Source organism: Hylobates moloch, unplaced genomic scaffold (assembly GCF_009828535.3).
Source record: "Hylobates moloch isolate HMO894 unplaced genomic scaffold, HMol_V3 SCAFFOLD_5, whole genome shotgun sequence".
Classification (NCBI taxonomy): Eukaryota; Metazoa; Chordata; class Mammalia; order Primates; family Hylobatidae; genus Hylobates; species Hylobates moloch.
Genome location: NW_026652280.1, coordinates 89,872,837 through 89,889,993, shown reverse-complemented (window position 1 = coordinate 89,889,993; position 17,157 = coordinate 89,872,837). Strand labels below are relative to the sequence as shown.

General features: G+C 49.0%; 1 protein-coding gene across 1 annotated transcript in view; it reads left to right on the top strand.

The window, feature by feature from the left end:
• Nucleotides 1–17,157, top strand: part of SHANK2 (SH3 and multiple ankyrin repeat domains 2) — a 677,887-nt gene that overhangs the window by 185,125 nt on the left and 475,605 nt on the right. Inside the window, exon 10 of the mRNA XM_032153760.2 lies at nucleotides 6,409–6,486. Within this exon, the coding sequence (XP_032009651.1) occupies nucleotides 6,409–6,486 (78 nt within the window). The remainder of the gene's footprint in view (nucleotides 1–6,408; nucleotides 6,487–17,157) is intronic.

The window sequence follows — 17,157 nt, the reverse complement described above, 5'->3', positions numbered from 1 at the left end:
TTTCTTTCTTTCTTGTCACCCAGGCTGGAGTGCAGTAGCACCATCACAGCTTACTGCAGCCACGACCTCTTGGGCTCAAGGGATCCTCCTGCCTCAGCCTCCCAAGTAGCTGGGACTACAGGCACGCGCCACCACTCCTGGCTAATTTTTTTCATTTTATGTAGAGATGGGATCTTGCTATGTTGCCCAGGCTTGTCTGAAACTCCTGGACTCAAGCGATCCTCCCGCCTCAGCCTCCCAAAGTGTTGAGATTACAAGTGTGAGCCACCATGTCCAGCTTATAATAGGAAATTTTCAGAAAAAGTTCTTACTGAGAAGAGGAGTTGGGGAAGAGTGTCCCAGGCTCCTCCCTGAGCAGGGCTCTCGTATTCTGAATTCCAGTTTGCCAGGCCGCTCTCAGCCATCTTGGTTTTGTCAGTGCTGGGTGGTTCTTTTAGGCCACTGGGCCAGGGTGCAGTTAGAGCCCAGAGCAAACAGGTGAGCAAGACCCCCGGGGGCCAGCCTTCATGTCCCCACTGATGCCCACCCCCATGAGGCCCCTCCTCCCTTGCTGCCCTGTTCTTCCTTTGCTGCCCCCACCAGGCCCCAGATGGGAACTGGCTGAGAGCCATCATCCCATTATCCTGGCCCTGTGGTCTCTCCGCCTCCTCTTCATTTTCTTTCTTACCAAAGCGAAAAACAAAAACTCTTTGCTCACCATAGTCTGATAATACTGTAATTTTAATAAAGACCTTGGGCTGGGTGCAGTGGTTCACCCCTGTCATCTCAGTAATTTGAGAGGCCACAGTGGATAGATCGCTTGAGCCCAGGAGATCGAGACCAGCCTGGGCAACGTGGTGAAACCCTGTCTCTACGTAAAATACAAAAATTAGCCAGGCATGGTGGCGTGTGCTTGTAATCCTAGCTACTTGAGAGGCTGAGGTGGAGGATTGCTTGGGCCTGGGAGGTAGAGGTTGCAGTGAGCTGAGATTGCACCAGAGCAAGACCCTGTCTCTAGAAAAAAAAAAAAAAAGAAAGACTCTTTGGGGTTGGAAATAACAGGACCCCACTGGGGGTGATTTGACGGGAAATTTTGGATTCACAATCAGGACACAGGGCAAGTCCTGCAGCTGGGGCAGAGCGGGGAAGGGCTAGGTCGGGACTGGAAAAGCCAGGGGCTTGGCCAGTGCTCTGCACACTCTGTCTCATCCCGGTGGAGAAGGCTGCGTTCTGTGCATCTCTTGAAATGCCAGTCACCTGCAGAAACTCACCATTTCCAGTTTCCCGGTGATACCCCGATGGGCCCATGTGCCTGGGACTTGGAGGGGCTGTACTCATATGAGTGGGCCCCTCTCCTGGGGGTCAGGGGTCACTTTCCAGGGAAAGGGCATTGCTGGGGGTGGAAGGAGACCCCCACCTGTGTCATTGACAGTGCACTAGGCTCATTCTGCTGCCACCAAGCCTGGTATTCCCACTTTAAAAAGGAGGAAACTGAGGCTCAGAAGACAAGATACAGAACCCTACTCTCAGTGCTGAAGCTGGTTATCACCCTGCACTCCCTGTCATCAGCCTAAGTGGGGCCTGAAGACCGTTGTTAATATGTCCACTGTTAGGGCATCCTGCCGGCATGGTCATTTCTGTGAACGTGTGACCGCGTTACGGAGGTGCAGGAATACTTTATTAAAATTGGGCTGGGTATCCTTTTTTCTGTAAAGACCCAGAGAGTAAATACTTCCGGCTTTGCAGCCACAGAAAATATGCAGGTGACTGGATGTGGTCGCATCCCAGTAAAACTTTATTTACAAAATTAGATGTGCAGGATTCGGCCCAAGGGCCATAGTTTGCAACCCTAAAATGAAATAAGCAGGCCCGGAGTGTTGACCTGCACCTCCCACGGTGTGGACTCCAGGCACAGCAGAACTGACACCAGGGCTTTCTGTTTTTGAAACTCTGGATTTAATTGTACCTCAAACATGAAAGATTCATTTGCTGAACATAGTTATGTCTTTGAAAATTCCCTTACATATTTTTATCCTGTACTCAAAGCAACACGTTTATGGCAATAATTAGAAGAGTATGGAAATCTCAGCGTAAAAACTGGAATCCACATTTGTGCTTTTTGCAGGGGTTTCCCACCCCAAAACCCTGTGCGGAGCATCACCCTATATCGGCTGCTGCATGCTCTTGCACTCACACGTTGTTTCGAAACACCATGGGCTTCTAGCGGCTCATTTCCTTGTGTTGCTTTTTCTCAGCTCAGCCTCCATCTGCAGTGTTGTTCGAGCCTCACACGTGGCTTTGCTGGCTGTCCTTTCACTGCTGTCCTGTGGGCCTCAGGCTGACAGCTCCATGGGCACCTGTCCCTCCCCTGCTGACATGCGTGGTCCTCGTAGTGAGAGGTGACAGAGGCCGCCTCTGCCTTCCTGCTTCCCAGGAATGGGTGAGCATCTTCTGTGAAACCTGCTGGGCTGTCCCTGAGTCTGAGGACACGTTCCAGAGGCAAGACCCTGAATAGCATAGGGCTTGGCGTCCCCTTGAGGCCTAACCAGCTGGGGCCAGGGGCCAATGGGCTTGGGGAGTGGCATGTGATTCATATAGGAGTCCGTGTTGTTCTGAGACCGTTCTAGGGATGCATCTCTTCACGACTCATATCCATCATCAGTAACATTTGGAGCCGTGAAGACAGGGGTTGTTGACCTCAGCTTTATTGAGGTTTGGGGCTGGGTGGTTTTTTGCCGTGGGGGGGCTGTCTTATTAATTGCAGGATGCCTCACAACATTCCTGGCCTTAACCCAGTAAGTGCCAGTAGCACTCGCAGTTGTGACAGCCAAAAATGTCTCCAGACATTGCCGGATGTTCCCGTGAAGGCAAAATCACCCCTGGTTGAGAACCACTGTGCCAGGGGGTGGGGAAACCATGGCGGTTTTGCTTCTAATTGGAATCGGGTTGCAGGGGCTCTGAGGATCCCCCTCTGACCAGTCTGACCTTCCTGTAGGGCAGTGGGACAGAACACTCAGCACGGTCTGTGGAGCGTACCATGTTCATTTCCGCATGCCTGACTCAGTGGCATCTGTGGCCAGAGCCCCCCACTATGTACAGAGGCGGCCTCAGTGGGGCTTGAGGCAGAGTGTGCCCCCAAACACGCAGGTGGCTTTTTACACAGCCAGTGACCAAAGCCGGCCACAGTCATCGAGGCCCCAGGATGCTGGAGAACACAGAGGCGGGGCAGCCTTTACTACCCAACTCAGATCCGCCCACCTGTGTCTCCCAAGTGAGCGCAGCCCACACTCTTAGCTGCCGGAGAGAGTGTGGTTCCCTCATTAATAATCACCCTCATGGGGCAGAGGCCTGGTGGGCACCCCACCCCGAAACCAGCCAAGTCCTGAGAGCTCAGTATGCTCCTGGCCTGCCCGACCTGCCCAGCCAGGGATGAAGACTCTCTGCCAGGGTGGCCCACCTTCCTGCTGTCTGTCCTCTTAAATATGTATGTGACCCTCTATTGAGATGTAATTCACACACTATACAGTTCACCCATCTAAAGTATACGGCTCCATGATCGCTGGTCTGTTCACAGAGTTGTGCGGCCTTCACCACCGTCGGCCATCACCACCGTCAACCATCACCACCGTCAACCTTAGAACATTTTTTTTTTTCACCCAGACTGAAACCCAGGACCTGTTGGCAGCTGCTCCCTATTTCCTTCTAGATTTTCAGCTCTTTCTATTTTTATTTTTATTTTATTTATTTATTTTTTTGAGACAGAGTTTCGCTCTTGTTGCCCAGGCTGGAGTGCAATGGCGCAGTCTCGGCTCTCTGCAACCTCCGCCTCCCAGGTTCAAGTGATTCTTCTGCCTCAGGCTCCCAAGTAACTGGGATTACAGGCACCTGCCATCATGCCCGGCTAGTTTTTGCATTTTTAGTAGAGACGAGATTTCACCATGTTGTTGGCCAGGCTGGTCTTGAACTCCTGACCTCAGGTGATCTGCCCATCTCAGCCTCCCAAAGTGCTGGAATTACAGACGTGAGCCACCGCGCCCGACAAATCAGCTCTCTTTCAAATCTGCTGATCTGCCAGGTCCCGCCGCCTGTGCAGTGTCCACTCAGCTTGGCATCTTGCTGTTCCTGAGGACAGGGTTCCCCCAGGGCCCGGGCTGGGGTCTCTGACCTGTCATGGGTGGGAAGCCCTGGTCATTTAATCCACTTACCCCTTTATTTGGTGTATGTTTGTGCAGTGTTGAGTCCAGGTGGTCATACCTGTTGTCTGTACACTAGACTGTAGGTAAGGATGGAATTCCCAGGGTCTGCCCAGTACAGGCTTTGGCTGTGACCTGCGCTGAGGCCCAGAGTCCTGTAGGAGAAGGTGCCCCCAGCCCAGTATCAGGCCCCTGCTGCCGAGGCACAAGAACCAGTCCAGCCCCTGATCGTTTAAATGCACTTCCAAAAACAGAGTTTGCTTATTCTAAACAGCCACCTGCATTTACTAGGCAAAATTATTCTAATAGTCGGTACGGCTACATCGATATTCTACTGCTGCCTTTTTATTGATAGTTATTTGCCGTTGCAGTCCCCAGTGGTTACATCGACATTCTGCCACTGCCTTTTGTTGGCTATGTCAACATTCTACTGCTGCCTTTTATTGGCTACATCAACATTCTACCACTGCCTTTTTATTGGTAGTTATTTGCTGCTGCAGTCCTCACTGGGAGCTTCAGAGGGATTGGCGAGAAGTTCTCCATCAGCCCCATGGGCAAATGGTAGATGCCCAATCAATGGATGGATGCAGATTCATTTTTGTTATGAAAATGCATAAGAGGCTGGGTGCAGTGGCTCACACCTGTAATCCCAGCACTTCGGGAGGCTGAGGCAGGCGGATCGCTTGAGCCCAGGAGTTTGAGACCAGCCTAGACAACATGTGGGCCCTCGTCTCTACAAAAAAATACAAAAATTAGCTGGGCATGGTGGCGCGTCCCTGTAGTCCCAGGTACTCAGGAGGCTGAGGTGGGAGGTTGAGGCTGCTGTGAGCTGTGATCGTGCCGCTGCACTCTAGCCTGGGTGACAGAGTGAGACCCTGTCTCAAAAAAAAAAAAATAATAAAAATAACTTTAGCTGGTTTTTAACAACATTTAAAAAATGTAAGTTCACATATAAAAAAAAAAGATCCTCTGGCCAGGCACTGTGGTTCACGCCTATAATCCCAGCATTTTGGGAGGCAGAGGCACTTCCATCACTTGAGCCCAGGAATTTGAGACTAGCCTGGGCAATAGTGAGACCCTGTCTCTACAGAAAAATTTAGCTGGTCGTGGTGGCACATGCTTGTCATCCCAGCTACTCAGGAGACTGAGGTGGGGAGAATCACTTGAGCCCAAGAGACGAAGGTTGCAGTGAGCCAAGATTGCACCACTGCACTCTAGCCTCGGCAACAGAGCGAGACTGTCTCAAAAAATAAAAATGAAATGAAAAAAGATTCCTTCTGTTCTCTCCCTAATCCTTTTTCCTTTCCATGAAAGTAAATACTGTTAACTGGTGCATATCCTTCCACACATAGTCCCTGCTTTTCTATAATATAGACTTTAAGCCTTTATTAGTTTTTCTTTAAGCCTTTAAAATGTAAATGAAATTAAGCAATATTTTTTTTGTTGTTTTTTTGTTGTTGTTTTGTTTTAAGATGGAGTCTTACTCTTGTTGCCCAGGCTGGAGGGCAGTGGGTGTGATCTTGGCTCACTGCAACCTCTGCCTCCTGGGTTCAAGTGATTCTCCTACCTCAGCCTCCCAAGCAACTGGAATTACAGGCACGTGCCTCCATGCCCAGCTAATTTTTGTATTTTTGTAGAGATGGGGTTTCACCATGTTGTCCAGGCTGGTCTCAAACTCCTGACCTCAGGTGACCCGCCCATCACAGCCTCCCAAAGTGTTGGGATTACAGGCATGAACCACCGCGCCTGGCCAATATTACTGTTTTGAGACTTGCCTTTTCTATTTAGAAGTTCCTGGATATGTTTCTTCTCAGTTTATGGTCATCTGCCTTGTTTTGTCCTGAGACTGCCTAGGTGAAGAATGTTTTAGAATATATCCCCATTCTCCCCTATTTTAGAACATGTTTTCCAGATTTTCCTTGCTTTTCTTCTTTTTTTTCTTCTTTCTTCCTTTCTGTATTTTACTGAAGATATTTCACTTATTATATATTTCATATACATGTGCAAGACTTTCTATAGAATATAGTCTTAACAAGTGAAATTGTTTGGCCATAGTTGGCAGCAGGTGAGCCTCACCTGACAGCGTACAGGAGCCAGATGAAAGCAACGTGCTTTCCCTTTTAACTGTGCACTTCTGTTTCCCTGGTTTCCTGTGAGCTTAAGACTCTGGACAGATTTCTTTGGAGAATGTCTGTGCTACCACTTTACAAACAGGTTTCTCCTTTTCTATTTGCAGGACAGCTGTGCAAGAGTGCTTCTGTTTCGAGGCGGAAATAAGGAGTTAAAAAACTATAACAGCCAGACTCCATTTCAGGTAAAAGAGATCTCAGCGTCAGGGAGGGTGTATGTGGATCACAGTGGGTGATGGCTGTGCATCTCCACAGTCGTGTTTGTATGTGTGACGTGAGGTCGGCTCGTTTTGTTGCGGATGTTGTCTTATTCGGAGGCTGCTCCAGGTGCCTCCCTCTCTTAGTGGAAAGCTGCTGCCCCGTCTCAGTGTGCTTGCTCACACTGGCTCCTTCCTATTAGAGCAAATGGCACAAATAATGTGGAAATGCATGCAGCGGTCAGCGCCGGAAAGGCAGCAAGGACGTAAGTGCTTCCAACTGTGCAGCTGTTGGGAGATGCTGGCTCTGCCACCCCTCCCTCCAGTGGGACAAGCTTTCTGAGGATGACATGGGAGGGGGCTTGCCTTCCATCGGCACCCCCATGGGGTCCGCTGTCCCAGAGTGGAGGGAGAACAATCCCAGCCAATCACGGGCCAGGGTGTTCTGTGGTGTAATGCACAAGCCCAGGTCCTAAACTTTTTTAAAAAATTGTGGCAAAATACTTAACAGCATCACATTTAACATTTGAATCATTTTAAAGTGTACATTTTGGTGGCATTAAGAAGATTCATGATGCTGTGCAAAACCATCCCCATTGTCTAGCTAAGAAATTATCTTAGCTTTGGGAACTTTCCTTTCCCAAAAGGAAACTCTGTACCCACTAACCAGCCACTCCCCACTCCCCCTCCCCCAGCCCCTAGAAAACCACTCATGACTTTCCATCTCTATGAATTTGCCTATTCTGAACGTGTGAAATGAATGAGATCATACAATAGATGAGATTTTGTGTCTGGCTTCTGTCACTCAGCATCATATTGCTGAGGCTCGCCTGCATTGTAGCCTGTGCCTGTGCTTCACTCCTTTTCATGGCTGGGTAATATTCTGTTGCACAGAAATGGAGCTCATCTACATTTGATGCAGTTGTCCAGAGAACCATTTAGGGTGAAAATAAAATCCTTTAAGCTAAATGCTTGTATTTTTTTTTTTTTTTTAGCTAAACGAGTTATAGAAGTGCTTTTTGATGTTATACACAGTCAGATCCACTTGAACTGAAAATTGACGTTTCCATGATTCTCCTCATTTGGAAATGATTTGTATATCTTATTGCACAGAGAGAGGACTTTAGTTTAGAATTGGCTTCCACGAATGATTTTGCTAATACTCTTCTTAGACATTCCTAATATATACAGGCTTGTTGTGTTGAAAATGAATGAGTTCAGCCCAACAACTGGGCCCAGATGTTTCATAACCACTATTAGTCCATTCTCATGCTGTTAATAAAGGCATACCTGACACTGGGTAGTTTATAAAGGAAACAGTTTTAATTGACTCACAGTTCAATTAGCTCAGGAGGCCTCAGGAAACTTATAATCATGGCGGAAGGGGAAGCAGACACATCCTTCTCCACATGGCGGCATTAAGGAGAAGTGCCGAGCAAAAGGGGAAGAAGCCCTTTATAAAACCAGATCTCATGAGAACTCACTCGCTATCATGAGAATAGCAGCATGGGGGTAACTACCCCCATGATTCAATTACCTCCCACTGGGTCCCTTCTATGACACATGGGGATTATGAGAACTACAATTCAAGATGAGATTTGGGTAGGGACACATTCAAACCATATCAGCCATTAGAGAGTTTACGTAACTCTTCAGTTATGGTGAGCCTGGATTTTAGTCTTGAATCTGGCAGTTTGCAAATGTCTAATATAAAGTTGATTGTTGAAATGGGTCCCTGGTTTGCTGATGGGTCTATAGAGATTACAGTTACACTCCAAGAAAATGTCCTCTTTCCAGTGGTGAATATGAGGAGGCTGTGGGTTTCTTTGATTTTGTGGTGTGACTGCGTCTGCCCCTTTGGGGTTAGCTGTGCATTCATGGGCTTGTATTAAACATTATTTTTTTGACATTAAATAATATATTTCTTTGGTCCTTTATTTTAAAAAGTTAAATTGTTCAGAAAACAGCTGCTGATGCCCGTTGACTCAAGGCAAACACTTGGGTAATACGAAAGCCATTTCTGACTCTCCTGGGTGGTGTCTTACAACCGCCACACGGCACTCCAGGGAAGCGAGTCTTCCATGGCTCCCGGGATAAAAGGTCAGTTTGGGTGGCCTGCCCCCTCCCTGTCAGTCCCCATTACAGCCCTGTTGTCACTGGCGCAGCGACCACCTGGGATGGAGATGACCTTATTACATGAGACCTGGCAGGATGCTTAGTATGCCCTCACAGCAGCAAAACTGCACCAGCACCAACCCTGTGCTATCTGTCTCTATTTTCCTAAGGACAATCAACCAGTGCCACAAATGATTCCAAAAGAAAGTGATGCTCACTGTCCCTGAACTGATCAGACTCTGTATGCCATAGACATTGCTCAGGTAACTGGTGGAATGAGGTCTCTGCCAATCTACATGCCCAGAATGGGCCCTGACAGTGCCTGTCAGGAGCCAGCTTCCTCCTCCTTATCTTCCTGCCTTGTGTTTTATTAATACAAAGAGACTGGATTCACTCTGTGGATCTTTGCCCATAAAATATCCCCAGCTTTTATTTTTCATTCACAGTTGTTCTTCCCCTCCCAATTATGAAAAATGAATCATTTAATATTGAGTTTGTGGGAGAAATGATGGCTGGCTGCACCATTTAACAGGGATCAAATATGTTCATCTGGAAAGTGCTGATGATGTACAACTGTGCTGCAAAGGCAGGTTTTTCTCAGAAGTCTTGGGATAGTTGGTGGAGTTCATCTGGCTGACCCTTGCTTAATGATTTAAAATACTGGACAGACAGCATCAGAAGACTAGGAACTTGACAGAAAGGCAGATTCTCAGGATTCACCCCAGTCCCACTGGATCAGAAGCTCTTGGGGGCAGGGACCAGTGCTCTGTGTTCTCCTAGGCCCCTCAGGGATTCTAATGTTTACTCTGGTTTGAGAATCAGAAGATAGACAGAAGTGGATTTATCTAAGGTAGAGATGAAGCACTTAAACATTTTGGGTGTATGTTGAAGAATGATGGTGATGATGTGATAATGATGGTGTTGATGGTGATATTGATAATGATGATAATGATGGTGATGTCAATGGTGGTGGTGGTCATGATGATGGTCACGTTGATGGTGATCATGGTGGTCATTCTGATGGTAACATTGATGGTTGTGATGGTAATTATGATAATGGTAATGTTGATAGTGGTCATGGTGTTCATGATGGTAATGTTGATGGTGATGGTGGTGGTCATGATGGTAATGTTGATGGTTGTGATGGTGATAATAGTGATGGTTTTGATGATGGCCATGATTATGGTGATTAAGATACTGAAAATGGGCCGGGTGCAGTGGCTCACGCCTGTAATCCCAGCACTTTGGGAGGCTGAGGCAGGCAGACCACCTGAGGTCAGGAGTTCGAGACCAGCCTGACCAATATGGAGAAACCCCATCTCTACTAAAAATACAAAATTAGCCAGGCGTGGTGGTGCATGCCTGTAATCCCAGCTACTTGGGAGGCTGGAGCAAGAGAATAGCTTGAACCTGGGAGGTGGCGGTTGTGGTGAGCCAAGATCACACCATTGCACTACAGCCAGGGTGACAAGCACAAAACTCCATCTCAAAAAAAATAAAATAAAAAAATACTGAAAATGATAGTGATGGTGATAGTGATGAATTTTCCATTTGCACAGAGTTTTAAAGTTCACAAATGCTTTTCTGTATGTTCTTGTTGAATGTTCAGCAACCCAGTGAGGTTGGCTTTTTTATCCCCAGTTTGTGGGAGAAATGGAAATCTAGAGAGACAGATGGTAAGAATTCCAAAATTAGTGATAAGTCAGCGGTCCCCAGGCCTTCTGACTTCCAGCCTAGGGCTCTGGGATCTGTGGTGAGGAAGAGGCTTCTTTGTGACAGGCACTTCTTTTGCAACCAGGTGTGAAATGAACATCATCAAGGACCGTTTGCTTTTTGGATTGCTCAGTCCAAGATAGCAAACTTCCTGATTCTGAAGACAAAGAGAAACAGAATGGATAGAAGTCTAAATAGTAGAGGACCCAAGCCAAGGAGGGGATACAGCAAGGGAGAGAGGCAGAAATGGGCTGCATGTGATGGGTAGTTTGATATGTCAGCTTGGCTAGACTCTAGCACCTGGTTATCTACTCAGATGCTAATGTAGGGGTCGCCATGAAGGTGTTCTGTAGATGTGATTATCATCAACAGTCACTTGACTTTAAGTAAAGGTATACCCTCCATGATGTGGGTGGGCCCCATCCGATTTGTTGGAGGCCGTAATAGCAGAACCTGAAGTTTCTCAGAGAAGAAGGAATTCTGCCCTCAGACTGCAGCATCAACTCCTGCCTGAGTTTCCAGCCTGCTGCCCTGTCCTATGGATTTTGGACTTGTCAGCCTCCACAATCATTTAAACCAATTCCTTAAAATAAATCTCTTTACATATGTATACGTAAAGTATACACATACACAAATATGTACATAGACACATATTACAAATATATGTGTAAATATATATGTAAGTGTGTATACATTCACACACACACACACACACACACACACATATCCCGTGGGTCTGTGTCTCTGGAGATCCCTGGCTGAAGCATAGGGGAGCTGATTGGAGGAGTTTTCCTGCCTCCCAGCAGCTGCATTCTGAAAGGGGCTTCCACTGTTTTTTGGATACAGGTACTTTAGCACCTAGCATTGTATTTTTGGAGAGGGCAGCCTTCTCCCCACGTGCTGTCATTCTGTCGGTCTCCAGGCTGTATTCAACAGTTGCTAACCAGACGTCCAGAAGCAAAGAAAGGGTGGAGAAAATCAGGAACAAAAGGCAGTGGCAATGAGAGATGTTCAGAATGGCTCCATTTTAATATGCCCAATTTTAATATGGGCACGGAAGGACAAGGATGAAATGGGAGGGAAAAAACAAAGAAGGCCTTGACGTGGATGTCTTTCTGATGAATGACACTGTGCCTGGTGGTTTGGGTACCTTTCAGTGCATGGGGGCACCCTGCCTAGTCCTGTGCTGAGCCCTTTCCATGCAGTCCCACGAAGCAGGGTCTCCTGTGGGTGAACAGCCCAGGTCACACAGCTCCTAAAGGGACAATGAACAGGGCATAGGCTGCTGGATGCCAGACCCCATGTTCTTCCTTAACCCTTAACACTGTACATAGAAGGAGGAGAAAGGCTGAAGCCAGAAACAAAGAACTGAATTTCCAGTTCTCTGGCAATGAGGTGATGGTCCCCAGCATCACCACAGGCTAAGCCGGTGATGGCAGAGGCCTAGGAATGCCATTGGCAATGGTTCTGTGTCGTCTTGCCCTCTTCACTCAAGGATCCCTGGCAAAGCGTTTTTGGACATAGCCTGTCCCCAGTGCATTCACTGGGGGAGGACTCAGCCCATGAAAGTGAGGGCGGATCTCCCGAAATGTCAGAGCCTGGTTTTTGCCCCCCAAGACCCTTCGTCTGATTTCCTTTTGCACAGAGCTCCAAACTGAGTTCCCACATTTAGCAATTTAGCCAGAGGGGGTGAGTAAATTTTCTCATGCCACGCGTGGTAGTGGCTGCCAGAGCACTCTGCCAGTGGCTGTGCACTCTGCAGTTCCTCTGATCATGCTGGTGGAGGCAAATGCGTGGTTGAGGGACAGTCAGCGATGAAGGCCGCCTGACACCGTGGGTGACATTGTGGTTCCCGGCGTTGTACTTTTCAGAAACCCACGAAATCTGCTCAACGGACCCTTCTCTTCCCTCTTCCCTCCAGGTGGCTTTCTGAGTTTCTCTCCTTGTTAAATGAGCCCCAACAAGACTATTTGGTTGTGCCTTCCTTGTTTTGTGGAAATCCACGTGGATGTGGGAACAAGGTCATGGCGTTTTCTCCCAGGACCTTCCTCTTCCCCGATGAGCACCATGGGCAGGGTCCCAGGATGTCCCTGTTGTGCTGCCGTCTGCATTGCAATTTCTATGAACTGCTGTTAGCAAATTGTAAAGTTCATGTAAGACTGTCTATTAGACACACACACATACACACATGGCTCTTATAGAGGTGCACATGCCTGTCAGTCCACAGGCGGGAGCTGGCCCAGCTCCCTGGCAGGGAGGTGGCAGGCTCTTGCTAACAACCAGCTCTCAGTGGGAACTCGCAGACCAAGAACCCACTCGCTGTGATGGTTAATGTTACGCATCAACTTGATTGGATCAAGGGATGCCCACAGGGATGATGAAGTATTGTTTCTGGGTGTGTCTGTGAGGGTGTTGCCAGAGGAGGTGGACATTTGAGTTGGTGGGCTGGGAGAGGAAGACCCGCCCTCAATATGTGTGGGCACCATCCAGTTGGGTGCTAGCACGGCAGGAACAAAGCAGGTGGATGCAGGTGGGATGACCTTGCCTGCTGGGTCTCCTGGCTTCCTTCTTTCTCCCATGCTGGATGCTTCCTTCCACTGCTGACCTGGGACATTAGACTCCAAGTTATTTGGCCTTTGGACTCTGGGACCTCTACCAGTGTCTTGCCGGGGACTCTTGGTCCTTCGGCCACAGACTGAAGGCTGCACTGTCAGCTTCCCTGGTTTTGAGGCTTTCGGACTTGGACTAGGCCACTACCTGCTCCTCTCTTCCCCAGCTTATAGGCGGCCTGTTATGAGACTTCGCCTTGTGATGGTGTGAGCCAATTCTCCCTTAAAAAACTCCCTTTCCTGTGTAAATATATCCTATCAGTTCTGTCCCTCTGGAGAGCCCTGATTTAATACACTTACCTCAGAGAGGAGGGCGTTGATCTGTTCATGAGGGATCCACCCCCATGGCCTGGACACCTCCTGCTAGGCCCCACTCCTGACACCACCACACTGGGGATTAAATTTTAATGTGAGGATTGGAAAGGGCCAGTGTCCAAAGTGTAGCACTGGGTAGTCCATCGTAATCACCAAGGTCCTCGTAGGAGGACACACAAGGGGAAGGAGGCTGCATGAAGGGGGAGGCAGTGGAAGTGGGATGTGGGATGGGGGCAGAGATCAGATGGTGCTGCCAGGAGGCTGGGAAGGACCCTCCCCCAGAGCCTTCCTGGGGAACATGGCCCTGATGACACCTCAGGGTCAGCTTAGTGATGCCATTTTGGACGCTGGCTTCCAGGACTGCATGGAAGGTTCGTTGCTTGAAGCCACCTTGTTTGTGATCATTTGTTCCCACAGCCACAGAAAGCAGCTACCAGAGACCACAGGTGGGTGTCAGTGACGAGTTCCCACACTTCTGCTGCTCAGGCCCCCCCTGGACACACAAAGCCAGGGCTGCCCTGCCATCCACGTCCCCCAGAGTGCCGCCCTGAAGCAGCCTCACCTTTGCATGAAAATCGTCAGCAGCTTGGGTGCGTCTCTGCTGTTTGCCACCAACGAAAGCCACGTAGAAAAGCCACGGCGTGGGAGCCAACTTGAGAACAGTTTCAGCACTGAGACGGGTACTAGCTCCATCGCCACCCAGAGACTGCATTTTGCACTTACTGCGTGATTTGATAAAATTCCATTTATTTGAACAAGACAGCCAAGTAGCTAGACAGCTTGTGTCTATCCACTTTAAAAGAGGAGGGAGCAAATGCAGCCGGGAATTGGCAAAGGACTGCCATTTCCACAGCGCACCCTTGGAAAGGTTTTGTGTTGTGTCCAACACCATTTCTATGAACAAGATGGAAATGGTTTCCAGAATTCTATTCCTGGTTCCCAGTCACCCAAGAAGGTGGTTTATTTTGGGTCTGCATTTACTGAGGCACAAGACCTCGGCCAGGAGAGACTCCCCAAGGAAACCGGCCCACTCTCAGCCACAGATCTGGCCAGAGGGTGCAGCAGGGGCCTAGCATTCCCGTCTGCAGAGCCTGGGTTTAAATCCGGCCTGGGTTTCTTCTCAGCTGGTGCCCCTGGGCAGGCCACTTAGGATTTACTTAAAAGTCTCCAAATGCTCCCGTACTGAGTCGAAGCGTTTGCCCTGTAAATTCATGTCTATCTAGAACCTGTGAATGTGATATTGTTTGGAACTAGGGCCTTTGCAGATGTCACTGAGTTAAGACGAGCTCATGCTGGATTGGGGAGGCCCTAATCTTGAAAGATGTCCTTTTAAGAAAAGGAAAAAGAGACAGACACACAAGGGTTTGAACGCCATGTGAAGATGAAGGCCGAGATTGGAGTGATGTGGCCACAAGCCAAGGAATGTCCTTGAAGCTGGGAGAGGCAGGAAAGACCCTCCGCTAGAGCCTTTGGTGGGGGTGGGCAACCCTGCCAAAACCTGGAATTCAGACTTCTGGCCTCCAGAACTGTGACAGTAGAAACTTCCGTTGTTTAAGCCACCCACTTTATGATGGCACAGCACAGCAGCCAGGGTAAATGAATTTATGACATCACGGTGCAGCAGCCAGGGGAAATGAATTTATGACGTCACACACAGCAGCCAGGGGAAATGAATTTATGATGTCATGGTGCAGCAGCCAGGGGAAATGAATTTATGATGTCACGGCGCAGCACAGGGGAAATGAATTTATGACGGCATGGTGCAGCAGCCAGGGGAAATGAATTTATGATGAAATGAATTTATGATGGCACGGCGCAGCAGCCAGGGGAAATGAATTTTATGACGTCACGGCGCAGCAGCCAGGGGAAATGAATTTATGACGTCACGGCGCAGCAGCCAGGGGAAATGAGGTGATGACGTCACTGCGCAGCAGCCAGGGGAAATGAATTTATGACGTCACTGCGCAGCGGCCAGGGGAAATGAATTTATGACGTCACGGCGCAGCACAGGGGAAATGAATTTATGATGGCATGGCACAGCAGCCAGGGGAAATGAATTTATGACATCACGGCACAGCAGCCAGGGGAAGTGAATTTATGACATCATGGTGCAGCAGCCAGGTGAAATGAATTTATGACATCACGGCACAGCAGCCAGGGGAAGTGAATTTATGACATCATGGTGCAGCAGCCAGGTGAAATGAATTTATGACATCATGGCACAGCAGCCAGGGGAAATGAATTTATGACGTCACGGCGCAGCAGCCAGGGGAAATGAATTTATGACATCACGGCGCAGCAGCCAGGGGAAATGAATTTATGACATCACAGTGCAGCAGCCAGGGGAAATGTATTTATGACGTCACACACAGCAGCGGGGGAAATGAATGTATCACGTCACGGCGCAGCACAGGGGAAATGAATTTATGACATCACGGTGCAGCAGCCAGGGGAAATGAATTTATGACGTCACGGTGCAGCAGCCAGAGGAAATGAATTTATGACACCACAGCGCAGCACAGGGGAAATGAATTGATGACGGCATGGTGCTGCAGCCAGGGGAAATGAATGCAGCCCCTCTCCACTTCTTTGAAATGGGGCTGGCTAATCACTGCAGTTAAGGGAGTGTCCAGAGGTTCGAGTAGCATCACATAGGTGCTGTAGTTGTGCTTCAAATTCATGTGTTGGCCAGGAATGGTGCCTCATACTTATAATTCCAGCACTTTGGGAGGCCTAGGCAGGCAGATCTCTTGAGGCCAGGAGTTCGAGGCCAGGCAGGCAGATCACTTGAGGCCAGGAGTTCAAGGCCAGCCTGGCCAACATGAGAAACCCTATCTCTACTAAAAATAAAACAAAAAAATACACATACATACACACACACACACACACACACACACACACAAAATTAGCTGGGCATGGTGGCATGCACCTGTAATGCCAGCTACTTGGGAGGCTGAGGCGTGAGAATCACTTGAACCTGAGAGGCAGAGGTGGCAGTGAGCAGAGATCACGCCACTGCACTCCAGCCTGGGCCACAGAGCGAGATCCTGTCTGAGAAAAAAAAAAAATCATGTTGAACTTTAATCACTGGTGTGGCAGCACGAAGAGGTGGGACCTTTTGGAGGCGATTACATCATGAGGGTAGAGCCCCCACGATGGGATTTGTGCCCTTATACAAAAGGCTGAAGACGGAGCTGGTGCAGTGGCTCACGCCTGTAATCCCAGCACTTTGGGAGGCTGAAGCGGGCGGATCACCTGAGATCAGGAGTTTGAGACCAGCCTGGCCAATATGGTGATACCCTGTTGCTACTAAAGATACAAAAGTTAGGTGGGTGTGATGGGCTGGGTGTGGTGGTGCTCGCCTGTAATCCCGGCTACTCGGGAGGCTGAGGCAGAGAATCACTTGAACCCGGGAGGCAGAGGTGGCAGTGAGCAGAGATCACGCCACTATACTCCAGCCTGGGCCACAGAGCGAAATCCTGTAATCCTAGCTACTTGGGAGGCTGAGGCAGGAGAATCACTTGAACCTGGGAGGCAGAGGTTGCAGTGAGCTGAGATCGGCGCCATTGCGTTCTAGTCTGGGTAACCACGGTGAAACTCCGTCTCAAAAAAAAGGGCTGAAGGCAACTGCCTTATCTTTCTGCCCATGAAGACACAGCGAGAGCCACCACCTGTGCAGCAGGGAGCAGCCCTCCCCAGGCCCCGCACCTACTGGCTCCTTGATCTTGGACTTCTGGCCACCAGAGCTGTGAGCCCTAGATTTCTGCCATTTATAATCGGCCCAGCCTCAGGTGTTTTGGCATAGAGGCCCGGACTCACTAAGACACACAGGTGAAGGGGTCAGACAGTGCCTCATGACTGTGGGTACTGTTAGCATCAACCCCACCATAGGAACAGGCCAACCTTG